Source organism: Galeopterus variegatus, unplaced genomic scaffold (assembly GCF_000696425.1).
Source record: "Galeopterus variegatus unplaced genomic scaffold, G_variegatus-3.0.2 Scaffold585, whole genome shotgun sequence".
Classification (NCBI taxonomy): domain Eukaryota; kingdom Metazoa; phylum Chordata; class Mammalia; order Dermoptera; family Cynocephalidae; genus Galeopterus; species Galeopterus variegatus.
The window spans coordinates 237,426-256,953 of record NW_007726696.1 but is presented as its reverse complement, the minus strand read 5'-3'; the positions used below and the strand labels follow the sequence as shown (position 1 = coordinate 256,953).

At 56.6% G+C, this 19,528-nt stretch overlaps 1 protein-coding gene across 1 annotated transcript in view; it reads left to right on the top strand.

Annotated features, from left to right (window-relative positions):
• LOC103588554 (calmodulin-binding transcription activator 1) overlaps positions 1-19,528 on the top strand; it is a 284,950-nt gene that overhangs the window by 166,454 nt on the left and 98,968 nt on the right. The window contains exon 3 of the mRNA XM_008570265.1: positions 3,160-3,313. Coding sequence (XP_008568487.1) covers positions 3,160-3,313 — 154 coding nt within the window. The remainder of the gene's footprint in view (positions 1-3,159; positions 3,314-19,528) is intronic.

The following is a 19,528-nucleotide window of genomic DNA, read 5'->3' as shown; positions in this document are numbered from 1 at the left end:
GCCCAGAGTGAGGCTCCCAGCAAGGGATCTCTGTGTTGGGCACTGGCCCTGATCTGAAAGGATCTAGAATCCCTAAGTCGGCAGTTACTGATGTGGGGCCCACCGGCCCCTGGAGATATGAACCCCTGAAGTGGAGGGATGATGTGCCTCGGGGTATTTTGCAGGGATGGGGGTGGGGTATCCACAGCCTTCATTAGGTCGCTGAAGCCAGATGTCAGTGCAACACAACTCTGGGAAGGGTGAGGACAAGAGATCCTAATTCAACCCTAATTCAATTCTACAAACCTGGAGCGATCAGAAGTTGTGATATCTCCAGGGCACTGTCCCTATGGTCTGAGAGATAAACCAGATGTACAGACCATTAAGACATGAATCCGACCGCCATTCTGCTGTGGCAGAGGCAGAGAGGGTGAGGGAGGCTTCCTGGACGACGGGGACTCCTGCTGCCTGTCCTCAAGGAATAGGCAGAGGCAGGATATGCTGATGGAGGCTGGGCCTGCAGGTCGGCAGTGGAGCATGCAGGGTGCTGTAGTGCAGAAACTTCAGGTTGGGGTTTTGGTTCATAGTGAGTGGGGGCTTTCACTCCACAAGCCCCAGCCTACCCGCCCACCACCTTGGCCTCCCACAGCTTGTCCCAGGCGTCCCGACTACACTCAGTGGGGCTGTGGGAAGGAAGCTGTGGCCCTTTCATCTCCCAGGCGTCTGACATCCCAGCTCCCTCCTGCAGGGCCGGCTCCTACTCCAGGGGCTGGGATCAGAGGAAGACCTGGGTGGCCTGCTGACACCTGCAGCCCTTTGATCCGTGCTCATCTTGCTCAGCAGCTGGCATTACCGCCTGGCCGGGTCCAGGCTCAGGCAGGAGCTTTCAGCCCAGACACGGCCCAGGGAGGCCAGCGTGCTGATCCATAGAAAGAACACAGGCCAGGACTCAGGCAGATCCCCCATCTTTCCTGGGTTACCCCATCCATGCGATGGGCATAGCAGATCTACCCAATCCACCTACCTCTTGGGCACATTTCGAGAAGGAAGTGAAACGAGAGGTGGGAGAGCACTTGAGCCAAGCGAAAAGAGGCCACCAGATGTCTTGGCAGGGCCTGCGTTTGGAGTCAGAGGTCTGGCTTCCAGCCCAGGCTCTGTCACTGGCCAGCCACATGGCTTTGGGCAAGTCACAACTTCACTGAGCTTCAGTCTCCTCGCGGTAGACAGAGGCCACCCTGCCCTGCCCAACCCACCTCCCTGGCTAGCGCGGGTACTAAATGAGATGATGGCTGGGAAGTGCTTGAAAAGAATAAAGCCTGTGCCCACGTCAGGGATTACCACTGTTATTAAGGAGCGTGATTACCGCAATCCAGAAAAGCTGCCATTAACGAGAAGCCTCCTGTTCATGTTGATTTAATTTCCTGGTTAACTGAGCGTTGGGCAGGAAAAAAACTACGTTTCAACCCTTATTGAAAATCTTTTTAAGTCAGGCCAGTCTGCTCTCTTACATTGGTCATGATGTAGTCTTGAATCCTTTTTTATTAATGGATTGATTGATTCNAGGCCACCCTGCCCTGCCCAACCCACCTCCCTGGCTAGCGCGGGTACTAAATGAGATGATGCCTGGGAAGTGCTTGAAAAGAATAAAGCCTGCGCCCACGTCAGGGATTACCACTGTTATTAAGGAGCGTGATTACCGCAATCCAGAAAAGCTGCCATTAACGAGAAGCCTCCTGTTCGTGTTGATTTAATTTCCTGGTTAACTGAGCGTTGGGCAGGAAAAAAACTACGTTTCAACCCTTATTGAAAATCTTTTTAAATCAGGCCAGTCTACTCTCTTACATTGGTCATGATGTAGTCTTGAATCCTTTTTTATTAATGGATTGATTGATTCATATATTCGTTTATTGCTCTTGCTCTGACCACAACCAAAACAGCAGCTGCTGACTCAGCTTCCCCTGTGCCTGGGGTCCTGCCCATCCCGGGACTTGCAGTTAAACATCAATTGGGAAAAGCAGAGGAGGCAGGTCTGGAAAGAAAGCACAGGACGGGGCCTTCCACAGGACTTTCTCCAGGCTTCCCCACAGTGTCTTGATGTACTGTCTTATGTTTCTTTAGAACAATGCAAAAAAAAAATGGTTCAAGAAATACCTTCTGACTGGGGTGGAAGGGATAAGCCAGGTTTCCTGGGTTTATTCAGATGCACTTAAAAAGTGACATGATTGTTTTTTAACAAAACTTGTCAGGCCTGATGTGGCCAAATAAACAGCCCTGCCTTCTGGGGGGTCACAGGAGGCCATGTGCTCATTGCAGCACAGCCGCTGACCACCAAGTCTCCTTGGTGCATCACATCAGAGCTGGTGGTGGGCAGAAAGGGACAGAAGGCACCTTGAATGAAATCTAATGGGAAGAGGCTGACCCTTTAAATAGAGACATTTCTAGGCAAACTGTGCCTCTGGAGTCTTCAGACCAGTGTCCTTTCCATTCTTAAGCTCCAAAGGGCTTCCGAGGAGGAGTTTCCAGAGATCCTGGGTGACAGCTGCCTCCTGGGTGATGCTTAGATGGGAAAGGCTGGTGGGGCTGTCTGTGCAGGGAGAAGGCCACAGGCTGGAGGGGCTGCAGCCCTCAGAAGCAGGGGCCTTAAACTCCGGGAACACCTTTGACCCTGGAAAGAAGGGGGTGATGATGGCTGCGTCAGGGCATCCGGCGAGCGTGGGGTGGAAGTGCGTGTAAAGCCTGAGGTGGTGGCAAGTGCTGGGGGCACAGCCACGGCATGAGGTCTGGACACTGGGCTGGGGGCGTGAGGCCTCACCTACGGGGCCCTTAGTCACGCACATGGCAGTCAGCAGGTGTGGAGGTCTGTGGTTGGCAACTGGGGGTGATCTGGGCTCCAGGGGACATTGGGTGGTGTCTGAAGGCTTTTCTAGTTGTCGCGATTGGGAGGGTGGAAGGGAAGAATCTGGTGGGTGAGGCCTGGGCATCTGCTAACACCCTGCAGTGCACAGGATTGCCCCCACATCAGAGAACCACTATTTCCACATGCCACTAGTGCCGAGTGTGAGAAAGCCTGGTGCACGGGGACTCAGTCTCTCCTGCACCTGCTGGGGGTCTGGGGGCATCCCTGCCCTCAGAAGGGCTCTGTGCCACCTCATGCTGCCAGTCTCTGTGCTGTCCCCGCAGAACCCCGACATCGTCCTGGTGCACTATCTGAACGTGCCGGCCATCGAGGACTGCGGCAAGCCTTGCGGCCCCGTCCTCTGCTCCATCAACACGGACAAGAAGGAGTGGGCGAAGTGGACGAAGGAGGAGCTCATCGGGCAGCTGAAGCCCATGTGTGAGTAGCCGCGGTCAGCCTGGTGCCCCCGCACTGGGGACAGGCCAGCGTCATCCAGGTGGGGCCGGAAAGGTCCCCTGTGGCCTTGGGGACCCAGGGGTGCAGCCCCACTTTGCGAGAATGGTAGGGGCACTGTGAGCTTAGCTTGGGGGTCACAGGAGGCCATGTGCTCATTGCAGCACAGCCGCTGCCCACCAAGTCTCCTTGGTGCATCACATCAGAGCTGGTGGTGGGCAGAAAGGGACAGAAGGCACCTTGAATGAAATCTAATGGGAAGAGGCTGACCCTTTAAATAGAGACATTTCTAGGCAAACTGTGCCTCTGGAGTCTTCAGACCAGTGTCCTTTCCATTCTTAAGCTCCAAAGGGCTTCCGAGGAGGAGTTTCCAGAGATCCTGGGTGACAGCTGCCTCCTGGGTGATGCTTAGATGGGAAAGGCTGGTGGGGCTGTCTGTGCAGGGAGAAGGCCACAGGCTGGAGGGGCTGCAGCCCTCAGAAGCAGGGGCCTTAAACTCCGGGAACACCTTTGACCCTGGAAAGAAGGGGGTGATGATGGCTGCGTCAGGGCATCCGGCGAGCGTGGGGTGGAAGTGCGTGTAAAGCCTGAGGTGGTGGCAAGTGCTGGGGGCGCAGCCACGGCATGAGGTCTGGACACTGGGCTGGGGGCGTGAGGCCTCACCTACGGGGCCCTTAGTCACGCACATGGCAGTCAGCAGGTGTGGAGGTCTGTGGTTGGCAACTGGGGGTGATCTGGGCTCCAGGGGACATTGGGTGGTGTCTGAAGGCTTTTCTAGTTGTCGCGATTGGGAGGGTGGAAGGGAAGAATCTGGTGGGTGAGGCCTGGGCATCTGCTAACACCCTGCAGTGCACAGGATTGCCCCCACATCAGAGAACCACTATTTCCACATGCCACTAGTGCCGAGTGTGAGAAAGCCTGGTGCACGGGGACTCAGTCTCTCCTGCACCTGCTGGGGGTCTGGGGGCATCCCTGCCCTCAGAAGGGCTCTGTGCCACCTCATGCTGCCAGTCTCTGTGCTGTCCCCGCAGAACCCCGACATCGTCCTGGTGCACTATCTGAACGTGCCGGCCATCGAGGACTGCGGCAAGCCTTGCGGCCCCGTCCTCTGCTCCATCAACACGGACAAGAAGGAGTGGGCGAAGTGGACGAAGGAGGAGCTCATCGGGCAGCTGAAGCCCATGTGTGAGTAGCCGCGGTCAGCCTGGTGCCCCCGCACTGGGGACAGGCCAGCGTCATCCAGGTGGGGCCGGAAAGGTCCCCTGTGGCCTTGGGGACCCAGGGGTGCAGCCCCACTTTGCGAGAATGGTAGGGGCACTGTGAGCTTAGCTTTTGTGACACTCACTCTGACCCTGCTCGCACTTGACCCTCGTAAACCCCGACGTGATAGAGCACAGAATGTCAGGCCACGTGAGAAGAGGGGTTCAGAGACACAAAGCAACACCGTGGCAGAGCTGAGAGGGGGCCCCAGACTGCATCTCTTGGCCACAGACAAGAGGGGACAGCAGGCCAGGGAGGGAGAGGCTGCAGAACAGGGGAGGGGACGCCAGGGCTGGCCCTGCCCCTGTGCTCGGCCTCCCATGCTGCCTCTGGGTTCAGCTGCTGCCTCTTGGACACAGGGCCCGCCTCGGCTCCCAGACTGGGTGGCAAACGGATGATGGTAATTGAGCTGGATTTCATTTTGTCAGGAAAGTGATGCTTTCTGAAGCATCTGTCAGGTGCAAATCACTGAATGCAAAACACCGAGTGAGTCCAGGAAGCTGAGGCTCAGCTGGGGCCTGGTTTCCATGGGCCACAGCTCCTGGCAGCCGCAGGGGGCTCTCAGTGGCCTCTCCTGCCCCCTGGACAGCTGGGCTTGGGTCTGCCAGACAGAGAAAGAGCATGGGGCCATTCGGTGCTGGACACAGGGCTCAGAGGGGTCTGGAATAGTGATCGCTGAGGCTCAGGACAAAGACCTGTCATCACCAGGACCTAAGAGAGCAGGTCAATGGGTCACTCGAAACCAGAGCCTCCCCTGGAGCTGGGCTGGGGGAGAAAGACAGCTCTTCGGTACCATACATGGGGATCAAACAAAACATCCTTTCCTGGGGGGTGACAGTGAGGGTCCTGTCCCTGGGAGGGTCCAAGCTGAGGCCAGAGGCACCTGCAGTGAACAGCTAATGCTGAGAGTCCCCTAGGTGCTCAGATTCAGGGATCTGCCCCCAGCCTCAGGTTGGGATGAGGGTCAGGAGTGACAAAGGTTCTGGGTGGAAAGGGGGCCCCCAGGGACTGGACTCCAGGACTGTGCTTCCTCCTGAGTCATCCTCCTAAGCCAAGTGTCCCAGGGGAGGCTCAGGCCAGCCTGGACCTAGGTTCCCGCAGCAACACCTCCTCACCAGCAGCTCTAACTGTGACCCTCCTTACCAAAAGCCACTCGATGCCCCCACTCGGTGCACATGCTCCTGAGCATGGCAGTCACCTTGGGGCCCCACACCTGTGGGCTCTGCCCCACTGAGACTGTGTGCCGTGTTACCCCGTGCAGTTCCTCCACCAGAGCTGCCCCCATCGGAGCACACCCTGTCTCTGTCTGCCCCCTCGCCCCATCCTCAGCTCTCAGCCTAAACATCGCCTCTTCGCAGGCCCTCCCCAGCCACCCAGCTGCAGAGTCACACCCCCAGCACCACGGCCTCCTGGGGACCCCACGGGGAGAGATGTCAGACTGAAATCAGTCTCTCACGCTTCCCCAGAAGGGGCCACATGAGCCTCTTCAGAACTCAGCAGAGCATTTGCAAACCGTCGGGAATCCTTCTGGTCTCTGCACAGTGCCAGGCACACAGGCGGCGTCTGTCAGCATCTGTGCGATGGCTGAGTGGAAAGCGGCTGGACCCAGCTTTCACGCTCTCCCCGCAGGGGCCCAAGCAATGGACAAAGGTTCGGAGCATCCAGGCCCTGGGAGCTAAGGACAGACCCGAGGGCCAGGGACCTGGAGCAATGGTACCAGGGGTCCTGCTGCCAGACCCGCCTGCTCGCCCCTTCCGATCCAGCACCAGGTGGTGGCATGTAAATGTGCGGCTTGCCCCAGACATAGGGCTCTGCCCCAGCCCCACCGCCAGCGCTGCTCACGTTTCCTCTTCGGCAGAGCCTTGGCTGGGCCCGGGCTGTGACTCAGCTCACAGCAGGTGCCGAAGCCACCTGGCCAGGGCAGCAGAAAGAGTCGGAGCCGGGGCCTCGGGAGGCAGGCATTTGTCCCGGCTCTGTGGCCGCCTCTCTGTGTGGCCCCCTCTCCATGTGACCCTGGGCTAGCCACCCATGCTCTCTGCAACCCAGTTCCCCTTCTGGAAAGGGAAAGAAAGAACGCAGCAGTCTCTGCTCCCAGACCAACAGCTTCCGGCCAGCCCAGCAGGACGGCTCGGCTCCTCAGCCCCTCCAGACCGTGTCCAAGGGGCTGAGGCGGCACCTTTGTCCCCCTTCCTGGGAGGCGGGGTCACTGCAGGAGTTCAGATTTATCCTGCAGAAGCTGCTCACGGGAGGGTACAATCCAGGAGGGCCCAGGGCCTTCCTCCTGGGGCTTGGTCAGTGCCTTTAAAATAAGGGTCCTGAGAAAGGGTGGCCAGAGTCCAGGTGCACACGCAACTCGTCTGGTTCCTCAGCTCACCCATCAAGGAGGAAGCCCAGGCCCCAAAACTGCCTTCAGTCAGGAGGAAGAGTTTCTCTCTGGCCTGTCTGGACCTGTCATTTTTTCCTCTTAGGTAACTGGAAGGAGTTCCCCTTGCCAGATTGCACTGGCAATTTCGGGCCCCTTTGCTGGTGAAAGGCCCCACACACGCAGCCAGGAAGCAGCCCAGCCCCAGCCAGGCCTAGCAAAAGATCCAGAGATTGTGTGAGCCAGAGAGTAGCTAGAGAATGTTCCCACAGAAAGAGATGCCTCTGGCCTGGGCCCTCCCAAACACCTCTAAACACACACGGACAGCCCTTCTCCTAAAGCCACCGCATCGCCTCTTCCCTGTACTGTCCCCATGCAGGAGCTGCCCATCCATCACACAGCAGTGCCCCCCTCTGGGCTAGATGGGGGGAATTAGACTCTGTGAAGTCCAGCAGGTGGAAATCAGACCTGAGTCAGCCTCTGATGCTTAACTGGAAGGAACTGTGAATGCCTGTTCAAAAATCTGCAGCGCATCAAGAAAATTATGTAAAACTACACCAAGCTCCCCATAAATCTAATAACACTTGGCTCTCTGGTGTCTCGGGAGGCACGGGTGAGCAGAGCAGTCAGTGACTGAGAGTGTGCACACGTGTGCGGGGCTCTGGGTGCAGAGGCCCAGCCTGAGCAACACAGCCCTGGAAATGCAGCTCCATAAAAGCTTCAGACGCCGATCAGGCTTGGAACGTGCTTAGGGCACCAGCTCACCGTGTTTGGGGAAAGTCGAGGTGTGCTGAGAGCCAAGAAGCCATCAGATCTGCTTCCAGAATCCGGCGTGCTACCCAGCGCTGGAGCCAAGCACATTAGCTTCATCACATTTTCACATAAATCACATTCCTTCAAAGACTTCACAGTTTGATTTCCTGATGTTTCCAAATTTCTCTGCCCTACAGCAGAGTTGTCAGTGGCTTAATCAAAATGTTGTGCTTATCGGTGGTGAAGGGAAACTCTGATCCGCAGCCTTCGCCTCACCTGTTGTGAGATGGAGCTCAGCGCTGCCGTGCCCTGGGAATCTCGCAAGCGCCTGCTTCTAAGCCAGACCGATTCCGAGATTCCCATCTGGATTCTTGCAACTGTGCCCTTTGGTCAGAAGGGGGCTTCCCTTCAAGCTGCCATCTGAGGAATGCCTCCTCTAGATTAAAAAAGAAAAGGAAAAAATTAAGATGTCCGAGATTCCCATCTGGATTCTTGCAACTGTGCCCTTTGGTCAGAAGGGGGCTTCCCTTCAACCTGCCATCTGAGGAATGCCTCCTCTAGATTAAAAAAGAAAAGGAAAAAATTAAGATGTCTAATAGGAATTCCCAGTATGTTTCCAAAGATCCTTCCTGTCTTTTGTAATCCCTTCTGCAGTAGTTAAAATATGGGTCTTGCTGGTGTGACAAAGACCAAAATAACAGTAGCTTAAATGAAAAAGAAGCTTATTTCTCTTTCATCAAACACCTCAGGATCTATGTTGCAGCCCCGCAGTGTCAGGGACCAGTCCCTCAGGCTCCTTCCAGCTGGCTGCACTGCCGTTCCGAGGATGTCACCCTCTTTTATGTCATCCAAGATGGCTGCCCCAGCTCCAGCCATCACAACTGCATTCCAACCAGTGGGAAGGGGAGAAAATTAAGAGGAGGACAAGCTTCTTCCCTTTAAGGACAGGGCCCAGAAGTTGCATACGTCATTTCCACTGATATATCATTGGCCAGAATTTTGTCATATAGTTGCCCCTAGTTTCAAGGGGATCTGGAGAGTGTATTTTTTGCTTAGCATTTCCATCCTAATATACTCTGGGAAAAAAAGGTTTGCATGTGAGTCATTCAGGGCTGAGTAGAGCTGCTTGGCCTGGGGTGCCCTGTGGGCTTCAGCTTTCTGGCTCATAGTGCACAGGATTGCTCATCTCAGTTCAAGCCCTGGGGATGATTGTCTGGGGTCCTGTCTGAGAGCTGGAGTTTATAGAACACAAATGAACATGATCTAAAGCTCGGTGTGTCTCATCCTGGAAATTCCAGGGTCTGTTCCAATGCAGCTGGTCTGAGAGAGAACCAGCTTTGCACCAGCAAACTCCCATATTGTAGGCAAGGGGCTGTATGGGGGGGGTCCTGTCCTCCCAGATCAACTACTAAGAGATGACTTTGAGTGGGGTAGACTGATCTGCCAGGCAGAGTTCTGTGCCTCAGTCCTACCAGCCTGGCGGGAAACCTGCTCCAGGATCTTTGGCTGCCCAGAACCGCAGTGGCTCTGAACCTTCCATCAAGCTGGCAGGGAGCCAGAGGGAGACCGTTCTCTTGCTGATCCTCTCCCTTGGAGCGCCTGTGGTGTTCTGCTCTGCCCCTTGGCAGCTAGGGAGGGGACGGACGTGCCAACCACTTCCCAGCTGGCAGTCAGTGGGGCTGCACATCCAGAGTGAGGGATGAGGGCACAACTTCTAAGCCCTTCCTGAGGGGTGATCTTGCCCCAGCTCTCCCCACCTGGGGATTCCTCTTAGAGTGAGTTCCCTGGCTGGCCAGATGGCCTGTATCACCTAGCAAGGCCTGGGCCTTCCTGCAGGCCTTCACGGCCCCAGAGACCAGCAGGCGTCCCCACCAGCTGCCTCTGGGCTTATCTGTACCTGACTGCCTTCCCCAGACCCCACTGTCATGTTTCAGAGTCCTGCAGCCTCTGTGGCGGGTGTCCTCAGCAGCTCCAGGTGGGCAAAGCCAGAGGGCTGGCTGCAGAGCCAGCAGAGCCCGGGGTCTGCACCCGCACCACACATGACCCTGCACACACATGCACGTACACACCTGCATGCTTATACATGTGCACACTTGCACACATGGCTGCCCTCACCACCCCCCAGACACACGTGTGAGCTCAGCAGGGCAATGCTTGGTTTTCTAGCATCTTCAGCCCAGAAACTTCCTCCAAAAGCAGCCTCACTTCTATGGCGGTATTGACTGTGGGTGGCTGAAGCCATATTGAGCTCAAAGGGACAAAGGCCATGTTGATGGTGGGGTGAAGGCCATATTCAGCTTGGTGCTGGAGGCATGGTGAGTGGGGGGGTGGAGGCCGTGGTGAGTGGGGTCTGATTGTGCTATTATGGCTCCTAGCAGTCCTCAGTTACCCCAAACAACTTTCGTCCTTACCTACAGCCTGCTGGTGTTTTCGGGAGCCAGTCTCAGCCCCCTCACCACACACACTCAGAAGAGCACCCTCCCCGCCTCCATGCAACTGTTAAGTCTGGTGCAGGAAGCCACAAGTTTGCCAGGGACCTGGCAAAGGCCAGGGTGCTTATACACAGGGAACCCCACACTGCTGGGAAGTGGCTGCTACTGCACAGAGATCAACAGAAGCAGGCTGATTAGCAGGCTCTTGCCTCTCCTGGGAGCTCCTCACACCGTCGGGTGACACCGACAGAGCCCTCGACCTTCGGAGCCCCCGCCCCTTCCTCCACATGACTGGGGGGCCCTTGCTGGGCTCACACACACCCAAGCCTCAGGTTGTATGTGCAATGCGTCTTTTGTTTTCTCATAGTTTTTCAGACAAAGACCAAAGATCCAGTAAGCGGGGGGAGGGCGCTGTGTTTATTTGTTTTGCTTTTTTGCTTAGATTGTAATCCTGGTGATTATAGAATATCAGGAAGTAAAATCAACAAAGGCTTTCTTTTCCCGGGCCTCGCCCGGCTCGTTCCCGGTCGGTTAGCGCCACCTGGTGGCCGGTAGCAGCAGCGCGGCTCGGAGACGCGAGCCCGCAGCCTTTGTCCCAGCCCCGCCAGCCTCGGGAGCCTGCGGGCAGGGGGCGCCGCCCCATCCGGGCCCCGGACCTCGTGTCTGGGGTGTGATGGGAGGCCGTCGGGGGCCTGCTTTGTGATTCTGGAGTGCTGGTGCTGGAACAAGCAGAGAGGGCCCTGGGGAAGGGTGCCCGGGCACCACCCTTGCTCTGCAACTCAGTCTACCTGGTGGCGAGACGAGGGCCCGGGAGCTTCGCCCCTGACTAGGAGGATGTGCTCCTGAGTCTCAGCCAGAGCCTGTGGGGAAAGGAGGGCAGCAGGCAGAGAGAGTCGCGAGGATCCTGCACCGTGGACCCTCAGGTGTGGTGGGCACAGTGAGGTGAGTGGGGTCAGCCCAGGGGAGGCTGTGTTAGAAAAGGGCTTCAGAAATGTCCCAGTGACCCTACCTCTGAGGTGAGACTCGGGTTAGGAGAGAGGGACGCAAGGCAGGAGTGAACCTGGACACCCCCCAGGCTGCCCTGTCCCTGGGGCTCAGAGGGAGCCAGTGGATTTACCCCGGATCTACCAAGGCCCTGCAAAGCCTGAGCAGAGACAGGCAGCTTCCCCTGGGAACCGCCTGGACATGCTGTTAAAAGGCATGTTCCTGATTCCAGGGGTCTGGGGTGGGCCCTGGGAACCTGAATTTTTTAACAAGCAAGATCCTCATGCTGGGGGCCCCAGAGCCATACTTTCTGAGAAACCCCAGCCTAAAGCAAGCTCCAGGGAGAGGCCAGCCAAGGAGCCCTGTCCTGTAGAGCAGGGGCAGCCCCTTTGCCAGGCCACCAGCCTCTGTGGGAGAGAGACGGGCATCAGAAGCAGCGCTGAGCTTAGTCTGGGCACTCTCCCAGAGGGAGGCTTTCAGAAACATGCACAAAGAATTGGGCATAAAGTTCCTGGATGTTCCAGGACCCATGAGGTCTTGCTGTAGACTCTGGGTTAAGAAACAACGATACCCTAGAAGGATCCTTGGGTTGCAGCAGGTGTTGGTGCTGGCACATAGTGAGGTCTTGCCAGACACTTGTTGACTTGAACACATGAGAAATCCTGGAGTCCCATAAAAGGAAGCACAGCTATGTCCCCATGGTGGGTGCAGAGCCAGGGACCACAATTCTGTCCCTAAGAACAGAAAGCCTGCTCCCTGCCTGTGTTTGCAGGACTTGGGAGTCAAGGGGGAGGCGGCGACAGTACCAAAGGGCCTGGAGAGGATTTCCCTGCATGCTTTGTTTTTCCCTTTGGTTAGGAGCTGCTGGCACGGGGAGCAGGCAGGGTAGGTCCCTTGAACCTCCAGGAGGGCCCCAGGCCCTGCTCTTGCTCCTGCTAGAACTTTTTCCAGCCGTCTCCCAGCCTGGCACAGAGGAGGGCAGAGAGAGGGCAGCGGGTGGCAGGCTGGCTTCTGTTCAGGCTTGCTTCCTTTTTCTGCTCCAAGGATCCAGGTTTGTTTTGCAAATGTTCCTTTCTCCCTTTGAATTGTATTGAGCTGATTTGATTATTAAGCTGATTTTTGAGCTAAAGGTTATTCTGCCAATGTAGGACTGAAAGAGAAATACTTCTTTTGATTTCCCGTCCCTCCTGGCTCCTTGCCCCTCAGGGCTGCCTTGAGGCTCTGCACCCCCCCACCCCCTCACCCCCCACTGCTGCAGAAGTCCCTGCTTCCGTCTTCACCCTTCACCAGCTCACCAAGCTGCTGTGGAGGGTGTCTCTGTGCTGGTGCTGGGGACATGGCCAGCCTTGCCCACATCCCTGGCCTGACTGCCACTCTGAACAGTCTTCCGAGAAGCAGGATGGAACCCGTCCAGAACCCCTGCCCCACTCCCAAGTGGCCTGGAGGCGCTGGACAGACAGCTGCCCACTCCCACATCCTGCTGTCTCTGCCCCAGAGCAAAGCCTGGGAGAATGGGAGGCAATTGTGCCCAAGTGGGGAGAAGAGGATGCCAGAGGCCACGTGGCTCCCGGATGTGGAGATAACGGATCAAGCTTCTTCTGTCTCTGCCAAATCACACTTCCGACATTATTAGACCATGAGCTTCTAGCACATTCGTGCTCCTACTCCAGCATGAAGAATTCCCAGCCTCGGTGATAATGCCTCTTAGCAAATCAGGGGGAGATTCTGAGAGGCTCGGGGCCACTTTTCATGTCACTTGGGCACTTTGGAGATAGCCTGCAAGGCCAAGTGCAGGGGCAAAGGGTGGTGGCATCCCACGTGGTCTGAATTTCCCGACCTGGCAGTCGTTGGCCGGGCTGTAATCACCTCTCGGCCCAAATGTTCCTCTCTCTACCCCTCACCTCCGAAGTCCATCCCACCTAAAGAAGACGGCCGGGTTAAATCCCCAGCCCCCAGCTGTGCACCGGACCCTCTGCCCGCCTGCCCTTCCCCAGCCCTCAGCTGTGCACCGGACCCTCTGCCCGCCTGCCCTTCCCCAGCCCTCAGCTGTGCACCGGACCCTCTGCCCGCCTGCCCTTCCCCAGCCCTCAGCTGTGCACCGGACCCTCTGCCCGCCTGCCCTTCCCCAGCCCTCAGCTGTGCACCGGACCCTCTGCCCGCCTGCCCTTCCCCAGCCCTCAGCTGTGCACCGGACCCTCTGCCCGCCTGCCCTTCCCCAGCCCTCAGCTGTGCACCGGACCCTCTGCCCGCCTGCCCTTCCCCAGCCCTCAGCTGTGCACCGGACCCTCTGCCCGCCTGCCCTTCCCCAGCCCTCAGCTGTGCACCGGACCCTCTGCCCGCCTGCCCTTCCCCAGCCCTCAGCTGTGCACCGGACCCTCTGCCCGCCTGCCCTTCCCCAGCCCTCAGCTGTGCACCGGACCCTCTGCCCGCCTGCCCTTCCCCAGCCCTCAGCTGTGCACCGGACCCTCTGCCCGCCTGCCCTTCCCCAGCCCTCAGCTGTGCACCGGACCCTCTGCCCGCCTGCCCTTCCCCAGCCCTCAGCTGTGCACCGGACCCTCTGCCCGCCTGCCCTTCCCCAGCCCTCAGCTGTGCACCGGACCCTCTGCCCGCCTGCCCTTCCCCAGCCCTCAGCTGTGCACCGGACCCTCTGCCCGCCTGCCCTTCCCCAGCCCTCAGCTGTGCACCGGACCCTCTGCCCGCCTGCCCTTCCCCAGCCCTCAGCTGTGCACCGGACCCTCTGCCCGCCTGCCCCTCCCAGGGGATGTGTAACGATGGATCACAGCCCAGGGGTCCTGGTAGAAGGGGGATCATGATGCCCACATCCCAAAACAGTGACAGCCAGAAATTACACACCCTTTGGGACACGGCACACGCGCCCCCGCGCACGCACGCGGCACACGCTCGCTGCCTCCGTCCCCCTCAGCCTCCGCACGCCTCCAAATGAGATTTCTGAGAATTTTGTCCTGAGGACCAATGGGAGACTGAGAGTTGAGTGGTGAGATCGGGAAATTGAATAGCACGTGGGTGTCTGGATATGAGAAGTTAAATCTAATGAAAATTTCATCCAGTTGAACCAAGAAATAAGAAGCAGGGCCTTTATTCCTGTCAACAAGAATACAGCGAAAATTAAACCAAGGCTCCTGCCATTTCCCATTGACCTCGTTGCCATGGAGACAGCCTTCTAGTGTCAACAACGGGCAGGACTCCAAAGGGGCTCTCGTCCGCTCCTTGCTCTCGGGAGGCTCACGGTGGCCCCTCTGCCACCCGCTCCCTCACGTGGTTCGTGAGTTGGGTGACCATGCGTCTGGGGTTGCCTGGGAGTGTCCCAGTTTGGACCATTGCCTGGACAAGCAGTCACAGCGCCCCCTTTCAGTTTCCAAGGTGACCTGGTCCGGACAAGTTAACCAGTCACCCTCCTTACGGTCGGTCTTGGGTGGGGGTATCTGGGTGCAGTACTGCATGAGCCCAGGCTGAAGAGGAGGAAGGGTCCCCAACAGCCCTCTAGACAAGGACACTGCCACTTGTCTCTGTCCCCTCTCCCCACAGTGCCAATAAATCTTCCCGCGCAAAGAAAGGCCAAATGTCAATTCCAGCAGGTGCTGCCTGTGCTGTTACCGTGGTGACCAAAGCTCCAGCCAGACTTGCGCTGTCATCCTTCCAGAAGTTACTGCCCCCAGACCAAAGGGGGTAGGATGCTGGCTCTCACCAGTTCCTGGGACCGCCATAGGCCAAGGGGATCTTCCGACGTTCTCCTTTCTGACTGGTTGTCCAGTTCCTCTCCAACGTCTTCTAGGCATGACTTTTCAGAGCAGAAAGCCTTGTCTCCCTCGGGGCTTCTGCCCCTGGCCTGCCTCAGATCTCCTGTGGATGTCTCTAATCGGAATCCTGGTGTGGGCCACTTATCTGTATGTCTTTAAAGTCCCTTGGGGAACTGTGACAGGAGTCAGGTGAACTAGTGAGAGGCACCCATTTTACAGATGAGAAAACTGAGGTCCAGAGGAATCAAAGATCTTCCCAAGATCACACGGCGCATGAGAAAAAGAGCTGCAACCTCCCCGAGGCCCCTGACCCCAGGCCAGTGCGGTCCTGCCCCCCCCACCCCCCAGCCTCCCGCAGGCTCTTGATGTTTCTGAGCTCCAGCCCCTCTTGCCTTACAGCTAGTTGGGGGGCACTGAGCTCAGAGTCTGCCCTGCCCTTTAGTGAAGCACTACCATAGCGCAGCCATGGCAGGAATGAACAACCAAGAGGCAGGCGGCTGCCCCTCAGCCCCCCAGTCTCACCCAGTGGGTCCTCCCTCCACCCACACTTTACCCCCAATGATGGAAAATCCAAGCGAGTTAGGCCCTGTCTCAGAGCCCAGCGCTGCCCCTACAAATCCCCTACTATCCACAATGAAGCCTTCCTTTGGGTTCTTTGTCTTTCACAGAGATTTCTCCTAATTGCACCCCTAACGAGGCACCCCAGTTCACCACAGTGAGAGAGGCCAGGGCACACGTCCCGGAGCCCTAGTGCCCAGGCTTGGACGCCTTGCCAAGTTGTTCTCCTGCAGCAGCCTCCCTGGCTCCCTTCGTTCTGCCTCTTGCTTGCTCTGGGTTTTCCGAGAGCAGAGCCCTGCCTCCCGGTTCCTCCCCTACACCCTTGGAGGCTAAAGGGAGAGTTTCTTCTGCCCTGGTCTGGGTGGCTTGGCCAGCTGAGGGGCCTGTCACTGAGGCCTGGTTACCCGCCTGGCCTGGCCCTACATGACAAGAATCACGACGGGGGGGGAGCCAGTGATGGGAGCTTCTGCCCCCTGCTGCCCCCAGCCAGTAAGGTGGGACCTGGCCCTTCTGAGCCAGGAGAGGGTGGCAGACAGAGGGCAGGCATCTGGCCCAGGCAGAGCAGCGCTGGGCCCGGCCCCAGGTTCCTGCAACTCCTGCCCAGCCTCCAGCCCCCAGGGCTGCTGCAGCAATCAGACTCCTCACCAGGAGGTGGTGTGAGTCTTGCTGCACAAGGGCGGGAGCCTGCACCCCCTGGTGGGGTAGCTTTTCTCCTCTGCCCACTGATGAGCCATCCATCCTTTCCTCACCACCCCCAAGAAGCCAGTCCTGGGAGGGACGCAGGCCAGGCAGGTGGCTCAATGGAAAGAGCTGGAATCTGCAACCCCTCCCCACTCCCACTTATCTGCGGTGTGACCTTGGGCAAGTTACACAACGTTTCTGAGTCTTGGTTTTTGCATTAATTAAAGGGAATAATACAGATGCATTAGAAGAACTGTAAAAATCTGCCACAGAAGGAACGATGATCCATTGTCAGAAAAGTTACTGCAGCTTAAATAGGAAAACTTTCTTATTCGGGACTGTCACAGCCGCAGTTTGCAAAAAGTGCAGCTACTGTTAATGCAATGTAGTGTCGATTAGATGCACATCTTGGGGTCTTTTCTCTGTCGTAGCTCTGTCTTTTTCTTTTTATTACATCAGGTATATTGCCCTATAAATTGTGGTAATGGTACCAGGAATAAAAATTAAGGAATTTTAACTTTTCAAAAAAAAAAGGGGGGGGGATAATAATTCTGCCTCAAAGGATTATTGAGAGGTTAGAGAGGTCATCTTTATAAGTTTGAGCGGTTCTCAAACTTCCGTGTGCATCCGAATCCCCTGCAGGGCCTGTTAGCACACGGACACCGGGTCCCATCCTCAGAGTTTCTGATTCAGTAGGTCTGGAGGGGCCTGAGAATGTGCATTCCTAACAGGTTCCCAGGTGACCTCTGCTGCTGGGAACACACAGCACCACTGCTGTTGATAAGCGTGCCCTGCCCAGTGTCCCCCCACCGAAGCTGTTCAACCAGGGGTACATATTGTTATTTATTTCTTTGCGTAATGCCAACATATAAAGAAGTTCAAACAGTGCCCAGTACATAGTGTATGTTCAATAATTTTTTTTTTTCCCTTTTTGTCTTTTTTCGTGACCGGGACCGGCAACGGGATCGCAACCCTCGGTGTTGCTCCTGCACCTCGCTCAGCCAGTGAGCGGCCGGTCTGTATGTGGGATCCGAACCCTCGGCGGGAGCGCCACCGCTGGCACCACCAGGCTGGCCCAATATTATTATTTTTGATGTTATGATTATTGAGACCTGAGCTCTGCTCACTGGAGGAAACAATGAACTGGTACAAAAAGGGAACCAAGCTAGACAGAGCATGACAGCTTGAGGAAGTGTCCACTCATTCACTCGACCAACCTTTCCTAAGCATCTACTCTGTGCCAGGCATTGTTCTAAGCATGGGGACAGAGCAGAGATCGACTCGATGGGTCCTGCCCGCATGGCTCAGACGCTGTCCCTGGTGGGGACAGAGATAAGGGCTAGAGTATCCAGGAAGGCTTCCAGGAGGAGGTGGGAGATTGAGCTGGGCTGTGCTGGAAGGAAGGGTAGGATTTAAAGTGATAGAGGAAGGAGGCGTTCTAGAAAGCCCCTGATGTCAGAGCCCCTTGCACTGTACACACACACGTGTGCAGTGCACAGGGCAGGGTGGTCTCTTCCAGGGGTCCCAGGTAGGGGTCCCGCTGGGGAGCCTGGGGATGGAGGAAGCTCCCAACGGGGGTGTATTTGTCTACTTGGGCTGCCTGCTATGGTTTGAATGTTCGTCTCCTCTGAAACTCATGTTGAAATTTAATCGCCAGTCCAACCGTGTTGGGGGCAGTGCCTAACGGGAGGTGTTCAGGTCACGAGGGCTCTACCTTCATGGGCGGATTAATGCCATTATAAAAGGGCTCCTGGGCATGGATTGTTTTTCTTTGTCCTCCCACCATGTGATGACGCAGCAAGAAGGCCCTCAACAGATGCCGTCCCCTTGACATTGGGCTTCCTGGCCTCCAGATCCATGACCCAATAAATTTCTGTTCATTGTAAATCACCCAGTCAGTGGTGTTCTGTTATAGCAGCACAAACAGACTAAGACGTTTGTCATAATAGAATACCACAGCCTGGGTGGCTTAAACAACAGAGATGTATTTGCTCATGGTCCTGGAGACTGGAAGTCCAAGATCAAAGTGACGTCAGGGTTGGTTTCCGGGCAGGTCTCTCTTCCTGACTTGCTGTGTCCCCACATGGCCTTTTCTCTGCACACATGTACCCCTGGTGTCTCTTCCTCTTCTTGTAAGGACACCAGCCCCACTGGATTAGGACCCACCCAAATGACCTCGTTTCATTTTACCTTCTTAAAGGCCTGTCTCCAAATACTGTCACATTGGGGAGTGAGGCTTCAACCTATGGATTTGTGGGGACACAATTCAGTTCATAAATGGGGAAGTTAGGGGAACTCTTAGCCTAAGCTCTTCACCTTTTCCCAAGGGCCTGGGAGGGAACAGCCACCACTCAAGAGGCCCTCAGCTGGCAGCCTGCCCTGGGTGGGGGGTGGTCCTCTGGCCCTCTCTCCAGATCTCAATTACTCTCTTCCCGGTGGCCGGCCACCTCCTGGGTAAATTGTTCATCAGAAGATGCTCTCCAAAGCACAGGCCACATGCTGTTGTCATTAATTTCATTTTGATTATTCATATTAGTGGAAATGCTGCTGCTTGCTGTGGGTCGTAATTAGGGTAAACACCTTGTACGGGCCAGGTCAGCACCAGAGTGGGCCCATGGGCTCCTACGACAGCCACCCACAGCCTCCGCTCTGCAGACCAGTCCTCACACAAGCCAGGCTGCAGGCAGCCTGGCCAAAGACAATGCAGTCCCCAGGCCCAGGTGGCACAGGGCAGCAGCAGGGTCTCTGGGGGAGCCACAGGAGGGTGCTCTTTAAGGTACCCAGCATCCTGCTTCCCCATGGCCACTCCTGTCCTGGGGAGGCCCGTGCTGGGGACCAGTTTATCCCACCCCCTGTCTGCTCTTCTCCCTCTGGTATTTCCCCTGTCCCAGCCTTCCTGGGGACACAGGTCTCTCTTCATCTCCTGAGCATCCCAGGAACCACCACCCTGGCCCCATGTGTGGAGGGTACTGAAGAGTGAGTCCCTCTGTCTGGGATTTGGGTCAAGCTGGGCTGGAATGCGCAGACCATGCCCCCGGGCAAGGAACAAGGAGTCAGTACCCTCCACGGAGGTCCAGTGAGCAGGAGCAGAGGGACACGACCCAGAGCCACCAAGAGGTTATGTTCCTGGGAATTCCCCTTTCTCTTTCTGTGCCTCCCGCTTACATGACATGTCACGACCTTACATTAGATCACGTGAACTTCTAGTGCAGTCCCCCTCTACTGCTGTCACAAAGGGGGATGGGCCGAGGAAGGGGAGGCCGGTGCATGTTTATTACCCGTCCTTTAGTAAAGCGCTTTATTCCCTATAGAAATCTCCTTTCCCGCTGATTCATTACGTGTCGGGAAGCCGAGCATGACATGTTAAAAGCCATCTTGATGGTATTTGATATTCAGTGCTAACAACTCACCA